General features: G+C 38.8%; 1 protein-coding gene across 16 annotated transcripts in view; it reads left to right on the top strand.

Annotated features, from left to right (window-relative positions):
- The first annotated feature begins 1,264 nt into the window (after positions 1–1,264).
- kif1aa (kinesin family member 1Aa) overlaps positions 1,265–13,707 on the top strand; it is a 48,571-nt gene continuing 36,128 nt past the window's right edge. For 6 of the 16 annotated variants that reach the window (XM_028027653.1, XM_028027650.1, XM_028027654.1 and 3 more), the window contains exons 1-6: positions 1,265–1,629; positions 4,446–4,615; positions 12,623–12,696; positions 12,805–12,987; positions 13,076–13,141; positions 13,222–13,400. In XM_028027653.1, the coding sequence (XP_027883454.1) occupies positions 4,510–4,615; positions 12,623–12,696; positions 12,805–12,987; positions 13,076–13,141; positions 13,222–13,400 (608 nt within the window). In that variant the 5' untranslated portion in view covers positions 1,265–1,629; positions 4,446–4,509. The remainder of the gene's footprint in view (positions 1,630–4,445; positions 4,616–12,622; positions 12,697–12,804; positions 12,988–13,075; positions 13,142–13,221; positions 13,401–13,707) is intronic. The other 10 variants (XM_028027662.1, XM_028027664.1, XM_028027661.1 and 7 more) reach the window with 2 other exon arrangements.

Genomic DNA, 13,707 nt, shown 5'->3' with positions numbered 1-13,707 from the left:
TGACAGAGAGCTGGAGACTATAGGAGCGGTTGGTCAGTGCAAAGAGCAAAGTCACAAATAAAACTGCATCAGGTTTCACACTGACTGAAACCTGATCATTCAGTTCCCTCCTCCTACCAGTTACAGAGCTTCTGTTCACTAGACTTTATCTCCCTCATGCCTTCATTAGAACAGTTTTCAATCCTTCCCATTTAAGATACAGATTGCATTAAAAGTACTTACTGGTTTTCCAGATTTTGCTATTTTTTCCTTTAAAAGGACAGATTTAGTTTTGTGATGGACAATTGTGAGCAGGATCGTTCTTACAGCACAAGCCAGATACCCGTTAACCGTTACACTCCTGAGCTGTGCAGGTGTCGACACAATTTCTTCTGGTTCTCTAATCAAACTATACTGACTAAAGTCTTCTCCCCAAAATCTCTCTTCTGACATTAGGTCTGATCAAGGTAGTTGGGATACATTTTTATTGGATCATTTTAAGTAAAATGTAAAGTAATTTTGGTTAGTAGATTTCTTTCCAACCAGGAAATGCGATCCCAGCACTGTGGTTAAGGCTGCTGCCTCAAAACAAATAGGTCCTAAGTTCAAATCCTGTCCACTTTTGTTTTTCTATGGAGTATGCGTGTTCTGGATGCTTCTCCTTACGCATATAGTCACTGGATTGGCATCAGCCATTCGGGAAAAACTAAGCAAAAGGTTAGATGGATGTTGCTCCTGAAATTATTATTATTATTATTATTATTATTATTATTATTATTATTATTATTCCAGCAACTGGTAAGCAACAACATCCTTTTATCAATTCTGTCCTTCCAGTAGTCTGCCCCTCTGGAGTCTGGTTCAGCTAAATGGCCCTGCCTGCCTGTTAAAAATGAGTTGTTCTTCTGGACTGTCGCCTTATGCTTGCTTAAAATCATTGTGTGTACTGAATGTGTTCAAAATATTTGTTTTAATTTGTCATTGGAATTACTAAAATAACTATACTCGAATATATTCCATGATATTTTAATTTATTAAGATTCACATGTGCATTTTTGTTTTACATAATGCTTTCCCTTATCGTCCCGCCCCTACTTTGAAATATTAAAAAAACGTATGTACAGTATGTTCCCTTATATAATGCACAGTAACATCTTTCTTAGCGTGAATATTTTCTTTCCTGCCGTAGCCCTTACGGGGTCCTAATGTACGTCCTAATCTTTATCTATTCATCCCACCGCCTCCTCCCCTGCCTGCCTTCTCCGTACTGCATCGATGCCGCTTCCTCCCCCCGGTGGTGATGTCACCGGCTCAGTGGAGCTCGAGCATCCTCACCAAAGACACCGAGACAACAGAGCCATTTTGACCGCTTCGCTTCCCCAAAGCTGCGGCCAAAGGGGCCACCTTCCCTCCTCAGTCCTCAAGAGAGGTCCAGTTAGGGTGGAAAAGGCCAGTCGGGGCAGAGGAGGCGGGTGTTCTGGTCGGCAGATTTCGTCGCTGACATTCTCCTCCCCGTCCCAGTTTCATGAGGAGGAGGAGAGGCTGGTGACAGACCTGGAGGAGAGCGGCGGAAGTGGAGGTATCCACGGGGTCTGGATGTGAAACCTACAGGCACGACAAACACGGTCTGTTCCCAGGAACTGTGTGGAGGTAAGGCGACCCCGTTTTTCCTGTTTTTTGTGTGTGTCGTCCATTTTCAAATATTTTGAATGACACGGTCCTTCTTTACTGGGTGTTAAACCTCTTGGGAGTGAATGAGCACAAGGGCGCGGCCAGTGGAAAGGCTGTCAGTAATGAAAACACGGTAGCCTTCAGCAGCAGAATGACATTATGCTCTACACTTTTACACAGGTCACGCTGTCATCTTATTTTGTTGCGTCTATAAATTATAAAACGGGTTACATTTAAAATGCGAGGGAGGGGTGGCTGACATAAATGCAGAGTCACTGGCTGAAGTCTTAAGTAAATGTTATTTTCCATCTTCAGAAATGATAATTCGGCTATATATTTTTTTGTTCTTTGAATGAACCGTCAAAAAATATTAGCTACTTTTATCCCACCATAGGCCTGAAACCAGCATGTCATTCTGAAAAGGTGCCAAAATATGAAGCAAACGTCACCACTTTATGAGGCTCCGTTCCAAAATAGTAGCTTACTACGTGATCATTTAGGACAGATATTAAGGGTATGGGCATTTTACAGCATTTGCCACCAGAAAGATGGTGGCCGCCCAGTTGAGCTGCAGCATCAGCTGATTGTCCTGAGCTTTATGGAGCAGATTATGGTCATCATACCCCCCTTATGAAGAGTAATAAAAGATGTTCGAAAAAAATGTATTGTAAAAAGTCTAATTTCATTCCATAGACCCCAGTAAGAATTTAAATTTAACTGAAATTTTAAAAAAAAAACTTTAATATTAATTCACTGCTAATCTTTTACATTTTTGTGTCATTATCATCCGCAGCATCATGTTTGCACCACAATAAGATTAAACCTTAAAAGCCTTTTTGCTGGTACAGGTTTCTCAAACACCTCTGATAGATGAATATGCTTGGTGCCACGTTTATGAAGATTTCAGGAGAGCAGGATGACACAGCAGGTACACTTGAATCAGTGATGATGACAGACAGTTAGACCATAAAATGAGGGCGCATATTCGCATCCTAATACATTAATTACCTCGGTCCATGAATATTAACAAACAACAGGAATGAGTATGCTCTTTCTGAAGGATGTGCTGTAAGGTTAGGGAGCAGCAGTGACGGCTGAATGTAGAGTACTGGTCTCTTAATTGACATTAACATTGATAGATTGCACTTTGACGATGAGTCATGCTCCTAAAACACACCCAGACTGATCAGAAGCAAATTGATTTTTATGTTTTTTTAAATTTCATTTCTGTAAGACAATGTGACATGAAGCTGCCCTGCTGAATTGATGCCAGTTCCCAGATTTTTGGTCTGTTTCAGTCCCATTGTCATCCAGATAAACATCCTGACATTTAGCTGCTGCTGCACTTCTTTTGTTACAGCTAGCTTTATTATCCATCTTCCTCAGCTGCAGCTGACCACGCATGACCTTTATTTTTTTATTTATTTATTTATTTTACAGCCATGCGTCCCTGCCTGCCTCCTTTGTCCTGGTCACCTCAACTGCAAAATATTGGGCTGCTCTATTATTTTTATTTTTTATTTGGTCAAATATGAAAATGAGAAAACAGCTGTGTAACATGACTCGCACAACAAATGTTGAGTGTGTTTTGACATAAAAGTCAAAAGTCAGTCCCATCGTTTCGCAAAAGTATGAAAATCCCCTTGAACCTTTTTTGTGTTTTGTCTCATTTCTCTCTTATGTTTCATTACATAACAAGTTTTAGTAAAATTGTTATGTTATATCTTCCATGAAAGGTTGAAGATATTGTGAAGTGGATGGAAATACATAGCTTTCAGATTTTGTTCACAAATAAAAATCCAAAGGATGTGGCATCATGCTGACTGTCTTTACTGTGATATCGCTCAATGAAACCCCTTGTAACCAATCGCCTTCAGATATCATTGATTAATGATTAGTGACCGTCTGTGGGTAATTAAATCAGTGTAAACCAGCTGCTTTGTGGAGATCTCAATGAACTTGGTGAGCAAGCAGCATGAGGAAGAGGGAAACACCTTCAATATACATTGTGAAAGAGACATGATCAATGTCAATAGATAATACATCTGATATTCACTGATCCAGAACCGCACAGCATTCTGGGAGATGTAGGCAGAGGAAATACTTTAGCACCCCAACTTCTCACAGCGAGCTAAGCTAGGTGAGCGATATCAACTAATTCACTCTCTGGTTACCTAGCAACTTCCTCCCTCTTTGGTTACCTAGCGACAACCTGTCGAGTGACTTGCTCAGCACCGGTTTCAGGTTTCAGGCGCATAAAAGTAAACAACCGCGGCATGATATGAAAACTGTGGATAAAACAGGAAAGGTCACGCCATCAGTTTGGCAGGATGTCAGATATTTAAAACTAAAAACTAATCAATAATTATCAACATCGACTGGTATAAAACGCCTACACGGTGACATGTTTTTCAGCCATTTCGTCCAGCTCTGGTCAGGTTCCAGTTCCCCATCTCAATCCAATAGGAAATCTGTGGCTTAACTCGAAAATTGAAGATCACAGAACTCCCCCCCCCCCCGAGTAAACCAAAATGTAGTAGAGCTGAAGACTTGCTCGTCACTCTGCTAAGAATTTTTATTTTTAAAAAGAATTTTGAAAACTATCTCTCCTTTCCACTTTGTACGTATTCCCTACTTTGTTTTTTTCAATTTTTATTTCTGCTTAAAGTCCCAATAAGATGCATTAAGGTTTCTGGTTGTAATGTGAAAAAAAATTATGAAGGTTTAATGGGGTAAATCATGTTGGGGATAGAAAAGAGTCAATTTTAATAAAGACACTTTGTCCTCCCTTTCAGAGACCTGCAGGCCCCACGTCTGGGTTCCAGAGAAGGCCCCCCGAGGTGCTGAGAAGACATCGCCATGGCAGGGGCCTCGGTGAAGGTGGCGGTGCGGGTCCGCCCCTTCAACTCAAGAGAGACGGAGAAAGAAAGCAAATGCATCATCCAAATGTGTGGAAACACCACCAGTAAGTAGCCCAACCCGAACATCGGCGCTAAAATGACAACACAGAGTTTCTATCACAAATAAATGACAGTTTGTATCCATGTTTTTATTGTCTTAACACTTTACACATGGAAGACAGCAGGAGGGTGGAAATCAAAGTTTGAGTTCATGAATCAGAGGACTTGAGTTCGTGCTCCCCCAGCTGCTTTGTTTTTCATGCTGACCTCTGACCTTTCTTAGTGACGGGATTAGTCAAAGAGAAATTAACTCTGCGCACCATCAGGAGCGACTGACATTAATTCATGGTAAACAGGCATGGTCTTTCCCAAGACACGACGTGAGCAGAGCATTTATGTTGCACTTAAAGTCTGACTTTATTCAGTCCCAGAAATAAAACGTCATTTTTCTGTTTCTGGTTTCATACGACGACAGCAGTCGTTTCTGCCGGGTCGACGTTTACCAAACTAATCCCTGAGCGTCACACTTCAGGTGGATTAATCTCCATCAGATTTAATCAGACATGTAATTACAGAAAGACCTTTTCATGGTAAAAGCAGGATTTAATAAATGTTCCTTATTTCAGACAAAGTAATCATTTTGCTCAAATCCGCCACTGATGAGAAATGTACAGTGGATGTTACAAAATCTGTAAGAATGTCACAAAAGTATAACTTGACATTAGTTTTGATTAATTTAAAAAAAAAAAAGTTTTTGGTTTGTGTTGATAGCTTTTGTTTGTAGGTCAGAGCTCCACATTCCTGGGACTTTAGGGAGAGCAGAATGAGGAGACTGGAAAGATACTTGATATGTTGTCTGCTCTGCAAGGTAAAGCCGTTCATCAATAATAGATTGGACATCCTGAAATATTTACTGTTTGGCCTGATTTAGTCATCTCCCTCCTCATGACACGGATGACTTGATAACAGGCTGTACAGCCGTTTTCTGGGCCTCAATGCTTTTCTTTGAGGTTATGTTTGCAGTTTTGGTGTAGCAAACATTAAAAAAGGCCTTTGTAACATGATGGGTTCTACAGTTTCATTTGTCTTCTTCTGTCTTTATAGCAGTGAAGACAGAAGACTGTAAAACCTGACGTTTTTAGCCACGGAACTGTATAAAAACAATATCCTTGGACATAATGCTGATCTAGTCACTCTTTTAGCACTTGATCCAGCTACTTCAGTTAAATTTCTGCATTGAAATTTCTTATATAATTGATTTTAATCATAATTTATCAAATTCAGTCTGAAGTAGTAATTTGTTTTTGTTTTAATTCAAGATTCCCTAAATGCATAATGAAATGTATAGGTTCTAAAAATATTTAGAGATTCACAACATTGTAGCCTCAGTTGGACCTATGGATTTTACAGGAACATCTTTTAGAATCAAAAAGTACAAATAGGTTGTCACACAAATATATTTTGATCAAGCAATTAATTTGGAAATAACATAAATATCCAATGTTTTCTCAATAAAGTCTAATGTCATTAAAGGTTGTGTTACTCCCTGAAATTTCAGCATAAAGATTTCCACGCATAATTTTAAACTCTACATTTGGGCAGTAAGGAGGAATGATCTCCACCTTTTCAGAACATCGCTCGAAAAACCGATAAGAGGACTTCTTACTTTGGTCCAGAATCAGACTGCTGTTTAAAGACTCTGGCAGCAGAAGCAGTTCCCACACTCCCATCTCTGACACTGCTGACGGGGAATATCTCAACACACAGCTGGTGTTTGGCCAGGAAGCTCTCCCTCACGCTGGCCGACAGCTAGCTTGATGGATAAACCTGGTTTTGGTTCATTCTTGAAGGCAAAAGAGATTCTTAATATCAAATATCTTTTTTCCCTGGGCTAAATAAAAATAAGGAAAAAAATGAAGGAAAACGTCTGGGGGAATCAGTTTCACAGAATAAAATATAATCAAATCGTCAGGTTGATCAGAGCTATAGTAGAAGTCAGGTCAGACACGACATCATTTCTGATTAAATTATCTTAAAGCACTATTTGATTCCAATATAATGGTGAAAATCTTCAGAGTGAGGAAAAACATATATATATATATCTGCATATGTGAGCAAAAAGTCTATAAAGTGCAGGATGAATCAGCTTTTGTAGATCAAAAAGTTAGTTTCATATTGTGAACCTCTGTCAGATCCAATTACATTTAATATGTTTACCCCAGAAAGGTGCCAATAATTCCACTTGCTCATAAAACGGCACATAACCATAAAGATTTTACAAGTCATGAGGTATTAAAACCGAAAGCGCTAGCTTCACATTTCATTTTGACATGGCGTACAGAAGGCGAACCTCCTGTTAAACATAAAAAGTTAGACATTCTGTGGCCTGATACTGATGCACTTTGTTGAGTTTGATGTAAAAGAAGGATATGAATAAATGCTTTGATGCATAAAACTGTCATGAAGCGGTGCGGTGTGAGGTGGTGAGGCAGACGCTTGAGACCCAGGTAGAAATGAAAATGATGATTTTAATGACGGGAACACAGTCCAAACAACGAGCAGCAGGCAGATGGACACGACGACTAGACATTGACAACGACATACAACGACAAGGACCCGACGAGGAACAAGGAACACAGGTGGAGTTAAATACATGGGCGGGTAATCACAGAAACGAGACACACCTGGGAACAATCAAGGGGAGGACAGGACAACGAAGAGACTCAAGGACACAGAAAACTCTAAATAAACACAGAAAAACACAGATCCTGACAAAAACATCCTGCAGGAATTGATCACAATCACAAATTCCAAAGAAGTCCATCTCTATTTTTAATTTGTTTAATTGGCATGAGCAGAATTCATAGTGAACTCAGCATTATGCCACCCTTACTAATGGACTCCATGTTGTTCAGCCACACAAAGATGCTTATAGTTCGACTGCCAGTCTTTGGGCAAAGCAGATTGTTTCCTTCCAAACAGAGTCTATAGCTCTGGAAGTGGGCTGGAGGATATGAGCAGGCTGACGTCATGAAGAGAAATCCCATTGGTGGCAGTGTCTGGAGGGGATACAGAGGCTGGGCATAAATGCCCCCTTGTCCCCACGTAGTCTTGGCCAAAACAAGGGAAGGGAAGAAGGAGCCTTGGAATTTGTGTCTGTGTCTCTTTTCTTTTTTCTGAGCTCTCTAGCTGACACTCAGGAGTGGAACAATAGCTTGATTCCCACAAAGAGAGAAAATGGCAGCAGTCTTGTGTGAGATGTTTCCTCCCACGCCGACCTTAATTAAGATGCAGGGGACAGAGACGCAGGGGAATAATGTGTCTGTATTTGGAAGACGAGAGCGCGCTAACTCTTGGTGAACAGATCTCGGCTGAATTTCAAAAATATTGTTCTCAACCACATCCGACACACTGAATCTTAAAAAGTGTTTTTGGTTTAGTTTCTAGTACAGATATCTTTGCACACTTGAAATAAGACGAAACTAACTTACAAGTAACTTTTCAGTAAGTTATAGCAGTTTGTTTTAAGCCAATAATTTCTCATTATTGATTTTAAAAAGTACTAGTTCCATTGGCAGATTATTTTACTTATAACAAGACATTTTGTCCATTTTATTAGTGAACTAATCTGCAAATGGAACTAGTACTTTCTCATCAAAATTAAATTAGTATTAACTTAAGACTCTTATGTCTTACTTGTAAGTTAGTTTTGTCTTATTTCAAGTGTGTGAAGATATTTGAACTAGAAACTAAACCAAAAACACTTGGTAAGATTTTGTGTTTTTGCAGTGCATGTTATCTTTGGACTCTGTACCCTTGAAGCTCTTAGTATGCTATCAAATTATTACAGTTCAATTTTTGTAAAAGTGTTGACACAAAATAGTACAGCAGTCACAACTGTTTCCTTTTGTTTATCTTCCTGCAGCATTTCTTTGACAGTACAGCATACTCTGTATGTGTCTTCTATCCATACATCGTAATTCAGGCAGCAGCCCATCATAAAGCAGCAAACAGCTGCTGCTGCTAAGTGCAGCATGTCTGTGACTCTCAGTCAGTCAGTGGGTTTAGCTCCACTGTCTCAGACCTGCTGACGCAGCCACATTTACTCTTCTATTGACTGGGCCAGGTCATCCGTGACAGCCTGACCGGCATCACTCAGTCACCATGACATGAAAACCCAGCAGCTGTGACAAATACAAACACGGAATATGTCACTGAAGGACGCTGAAAGCATGAATGAAAAGCAACTATGATTTTAGTCGATAATGCACAAAATAATCGGCAGTGAAATTAGGACTTTTTTTTTGATGAGGTATATTCTGATTTGATCAAATTATGATCTTTTACATAAACAAATACAACCATCACACTATAGTCTAGTCTGAAGTCAATTTAAACATTGAAAAATATCCTGTAACATTAAAAATGGTAAATAAAAAAAAAAATATATATATATATTTCTGTCTGACCTTTTCATGTCAGTAAGCTTATATAGTTTAATACCTTTAAATACAGTGACGGGAACCATAGTTAAAAAGTTAGTTCCTCTAACCCTAAAGCACCACATCTACACTATATTTAGTGGAAGCTAATGCTAAAACACTACATGCAATTCAAATTGTATCTGCCCTCAATCACTACAACCCTGGTGTACCAATTTAATTTTGACATTATAATTTACATGTTCTATAATGCCTTGATACATTGTTTTTATGTTTATACTGTATCTTCTTTGTTTTGTGTTTTATTTTGTTGCTGTATGTTTTTTGTTTGAAATAAAGTTATTGGAGAGAAAAAGACAGACAAGGTGAGGAGAGGAAATGGAGCTGCTGCGTAAACAGGATTCACCTGCTTAAGAGCATCAATATAAACGGCTAGCTCCTAACAGCGGAGAACCAAAACGTCAACACAAAGGTCAAATTTTATTCAACTGAAAGTTTCCAAAACGGCAACATTTCAAAATGAGCAGAAATGCTGAACAAAAAATTAGCTCCGCTATTAGCAGATTAGCTGAAGTGTGCCAACTACTGTTTGTATTTACCAAGTGGGTGTAAGCCATGAAGAGAAATTTCAACTTTCTAAAATCACTGTACACCTGCCTAGCATGCCTATTAAACAGACGAACATAATTGATATGTTTATAATCTTTAGTGATATTTAGAAGCAAAAGTTATTTACATTACAGTGTCCTGCAAAAGACAAAATCTCTGTTCATGTGAGAGAAGTGGGGAAATTGGATTCCATTAAAATTCACCTTAGTACAAGCTAATACTGCCATATTTTGTCTTATAGCCGATCTGTTTCATGAAAGGAGCATCTTTTAGGCTTTCTTGAAGCAATTCCATTGCAAAATCAGAAGCTGCATGACCAACACGATTGTTGTCTTTTGTGAGTTCAAATGATGTCGAGATTTTATCAGAGCTGAACTACTGAGTGCATTTTGATTAGGTTAGCTTCTGTGTTTCCCAGTAACCTCTCAGTCACCCTAACGTAATCACCTGATCAGAGTGCTAGGTGTTTCCACGTCCTTCTGTGGATGAGCTAGGGGGCTCGCTTTATCTGAATCAGAGCAAAATTCAGGATGAGTCAGCATCAGGAGAATATTCTGCAGCAGAGACTCATCCTGGACAGATTGTGGTTTATTTTAAGATCCAATCTTTGCTGAAGCGATCTGTGTCTCCTGGTGAACATGATTTGTGTCGTCATTTTAGTTATTTATTTGGAAAACAGTATTTTGTGTTCTTTGCTTCTTCCTTAATATGTATGACACAACAACTTTCATGCAGATTAGAACAATATCATCAATATCAAACATGATAATTGATATTTAGAATTATTAATTGATTAAAACTAAGTTTCCATATGTTTTATATAACAACATGTAGTCGGATCTGTAATGAGGGTGTCACACTTTTTATCAAAAGAAAAATGCAGAAATTGTTTTTTTTTTATGCTGATAAATTTTTGTCATAGTGAAGAATGGGGCTGAAATCTGGCCCATATTTCATAGCCTGGTGTTGCACTGTGTAGTGAATCATAGGGTGAGTACTGGAGAATGTACTTAGCTGCTGGTTTTTCCTCTCTTACTGACCACATCTGCATTAGTAGAGAAAGTGATCTGCTGCTCTGGGAGCACAGAGGAAGTATTTTCATTGCTGGTCTCGCCTTATTAAATATGCTGCCTTTGGTTGGGCTAACCAATAGGCGGACAAAAAATATGTTTGTCAGTAAGCGAGTTATGAGTGAAATAATCTGCCAGTAAAATAATCTGCCAATATTGATGAAAAAAACTAGCATTTTTTTCATCAATATCAAGGAATTATTTCCTTAAATCTTCCTAAATCTTGATGATTTGAATTCAGTTTTGTCTGAATTCAAGTGTGCTTAGATATTTGCACTATAAACTAGACCAACATACTTGGCTAGATTTTGCATTTTTACAGTATTTACTCCACATTTATACATTTCCTGAGACACATTGAGACTGAGACAGTTACACAGTTACTAAACCTTAAACAAGCTGTTTATTAAAGGGTACAGTAGCAGTCGTGTTGGAGCCAAATCAGGTTAGTGGTCAGTTATGACTGGATGAGACATCATAATTTAACTTGGTACACCTGAATCATCATCATTTATCCCAGGAATGATCTGTGTATAATGGTGTTTTGGTAGCCAAAAATAATTGCAATATAAACATGTTTACTATGATATTATCAGCTGTACCAACAGAATGGAAATGCTGCACAAATTGTGTTAAATGTATGAGTGAAAAGATGGAACATGAAATGGATGATTGTGACTTTGAGCACACAGAGAATGAAGACAGGAAGATATTAAATGACAGCAACATTTTAGTCACCTAGCAACAAAGAATGACATTAGCAATGACAAAGAGACTTTTTTTTTTTAGAATGCAAACAAATAAAAACTTAGAGAGAGCGACACGTTATTGAACAGCAGAAAGAGGAGCTGAGCGCAAACCTGCCAAGCAAAATTTTAGGTGCTCTAAAATGGCACGTTGTAACAAAATGGCTTTTTACCCTTTATAGAGGCTGATTTTATTTCTGCTACTCAATTGCGAAATTGTCTACCGGAGTTACCTGCAGAAGTCTTCGGAAGATAGTAAAAATATTTACTCAAAATTGCTGAACAATAAATAGAGTTGCAGTCGGCACCACAATTATAATATAATAATAATATTTCAGGTGACATGGCACTTTGAAGATGTTTTGATGCTGGGGGGATGGTGTAATGAATTATGGGGGTAATACAACCAACAATCAAACATTTTGGTCTTTACACTTTCAGCTTGGTCATCCTTGAACTCGGAAAATTGGTTCACCAGAGATCCATGACCTTGTTTAGCTGTAATAGTTCAAAAAAACGTAAGAGGGAATGGAGAAAACTAATCATACTGACAAATATGCCTCAAACAAAGACATCTATGCAGCACATGGAGAAACTAAATTCAACTTTTCTGCACTCCCAGAATCTCCAAGTACAAAACAAAATGTACTGAAGGGCTAAAAAAGTGGAGTTTGCCTGATATATTCCCTTTAAGGTGTACATCATGCACTGTTGAAAATAATCCATCCTGTCAAGTTACATCAGTAGGAAGAGAAAACATTGCAGTAGTTGTCTGCCACGCACCCGTCTTCTTCAGAACAAGCTTCCCAGAACCTTTCAAAGCCAAACAAAAGCCTTCATCATAGTATCTGGAGCCAAAAATAAACTTGAACCTGCACCCAACCATGGCAAACTGTAGTTGTCATTCATCTTGGAATTATTGTAACACCACACAATAATGTCTCATTTGGTGTATTTCAGTCCATTCTGGCCCTTAAGTCTCAGGAAATGTTTTGATGTATACTTCCAAAGTTGTCAGCAGATTTAGTTTCAAGTTTGGACCTGAGGGATTTGATTGGTCTGAGCACCATGCCTAACCTCTGTCAGGAACAAATTAAGGCCTTCCCTGGTCTGTCCGCACAACTTGACTGATTCAGCTCAGGTACTGTTTCACTCAGACAGCTCCCACCCTCCGACTGACCCATGTTTCTTGTCCTGTCTTTCAGCCATCATCAACCCCAAGCAGGCCAAAGACAACAAGAGCTTCAACTTTGATTACTCCTACTGGTCGCACACATCGGTAACTCATTCTGCAACTATACCTCTCAACAAGGAGACAAATTTCCATTAGAGCGAGCTGTTTTGTCTTGGGTTGTCCAATTTACAAGATATTGATCTCACTCCCCAGCCAGAGGATATCAATTATGCCTCCCAGATGCGCGTGTACAAAGACATCGGAGAGGAAATGTTGCTTCATGCTTTCGAAGGATACAACGTCTGCATCTTTGCATATGGTCAGACCGGCGCGGGCAAATCCTACACGATGATGGGAAAACAGGATGTCAAGGATCAGCAAGGAATCATCCCACTGGTAGTGACACAGTAACCAGTGCATATTAACTGAAGTAACTTTTTTCTGAATTGATTTTTTATTGAATGCCTTTTTTCCCTCTTTCTAGCTTTGTGAAGATCTTTTCACGAAGATCAATGATAATACAGACAACAGCCTGTCCTACTCTGTGGAGGTAAGACTTGAAGGCCACTGATAAGGAGCTTCTGTTCTCAAAGGTGCCTCTTAATCCAAACTAAATATGCACTTGAACAGGTCAGCTACATGGAGATCTACTGTGAACGAGTGCGGGACTTGCTGAACCCTAAGAACAAAGGGAACCTCCGCGTCAGAGAACATCCTCTGATGGGTCCGTACGTTGAGGACCTGTCCAAACTGGCTGTCACTTCTTACAACGACATCCAGGATCTGATGGACTCTGGCAACAAAGCCAGGTGATTGAACCATATGATAAGTTCACTATATTTTTCCAGGATTAACACAACATACATACAACATATATTTTTTATGATTTTTAGAAACAATAATTGAGTGCGTACGTAAATTATATTGTGAATATATTGAGAATTTTCTCTAATTCAGATATGTTTTTACTTATACACGCACCACAAATTTGGTTAAATGTTCTGTAGCAGGTATCACTCAGTTAAATCTGTTGGTTGTTTTAGAAATGATGAAGTTCTATGTTGTACAATTATTGAATCATGGAAAAAGCAATGCATCAGTTGCATCAGTAAATGC

Source organism: Xiphophorus couchianus, chromosome 9 (assembly GCF_001444195.1).
Source record: "Xiphophorus couchianus chromosome 9, X_couchianus-1.0, whole genome shotgun sequence".
Classification (NCBI taxonomy): domain Eukaryota; kingdom Metazoa; phylum Chordata; class Actinopteri; order Cyprinodontiformes; family Poeciliidae; genus Xiphophorus; species Xiphophorus couchianus.
The sequence above is the reverse complement of the archived record's forward strand: the minus strand, read 5'-3'. Positions and strand labels throughout refer to the sequence as shown.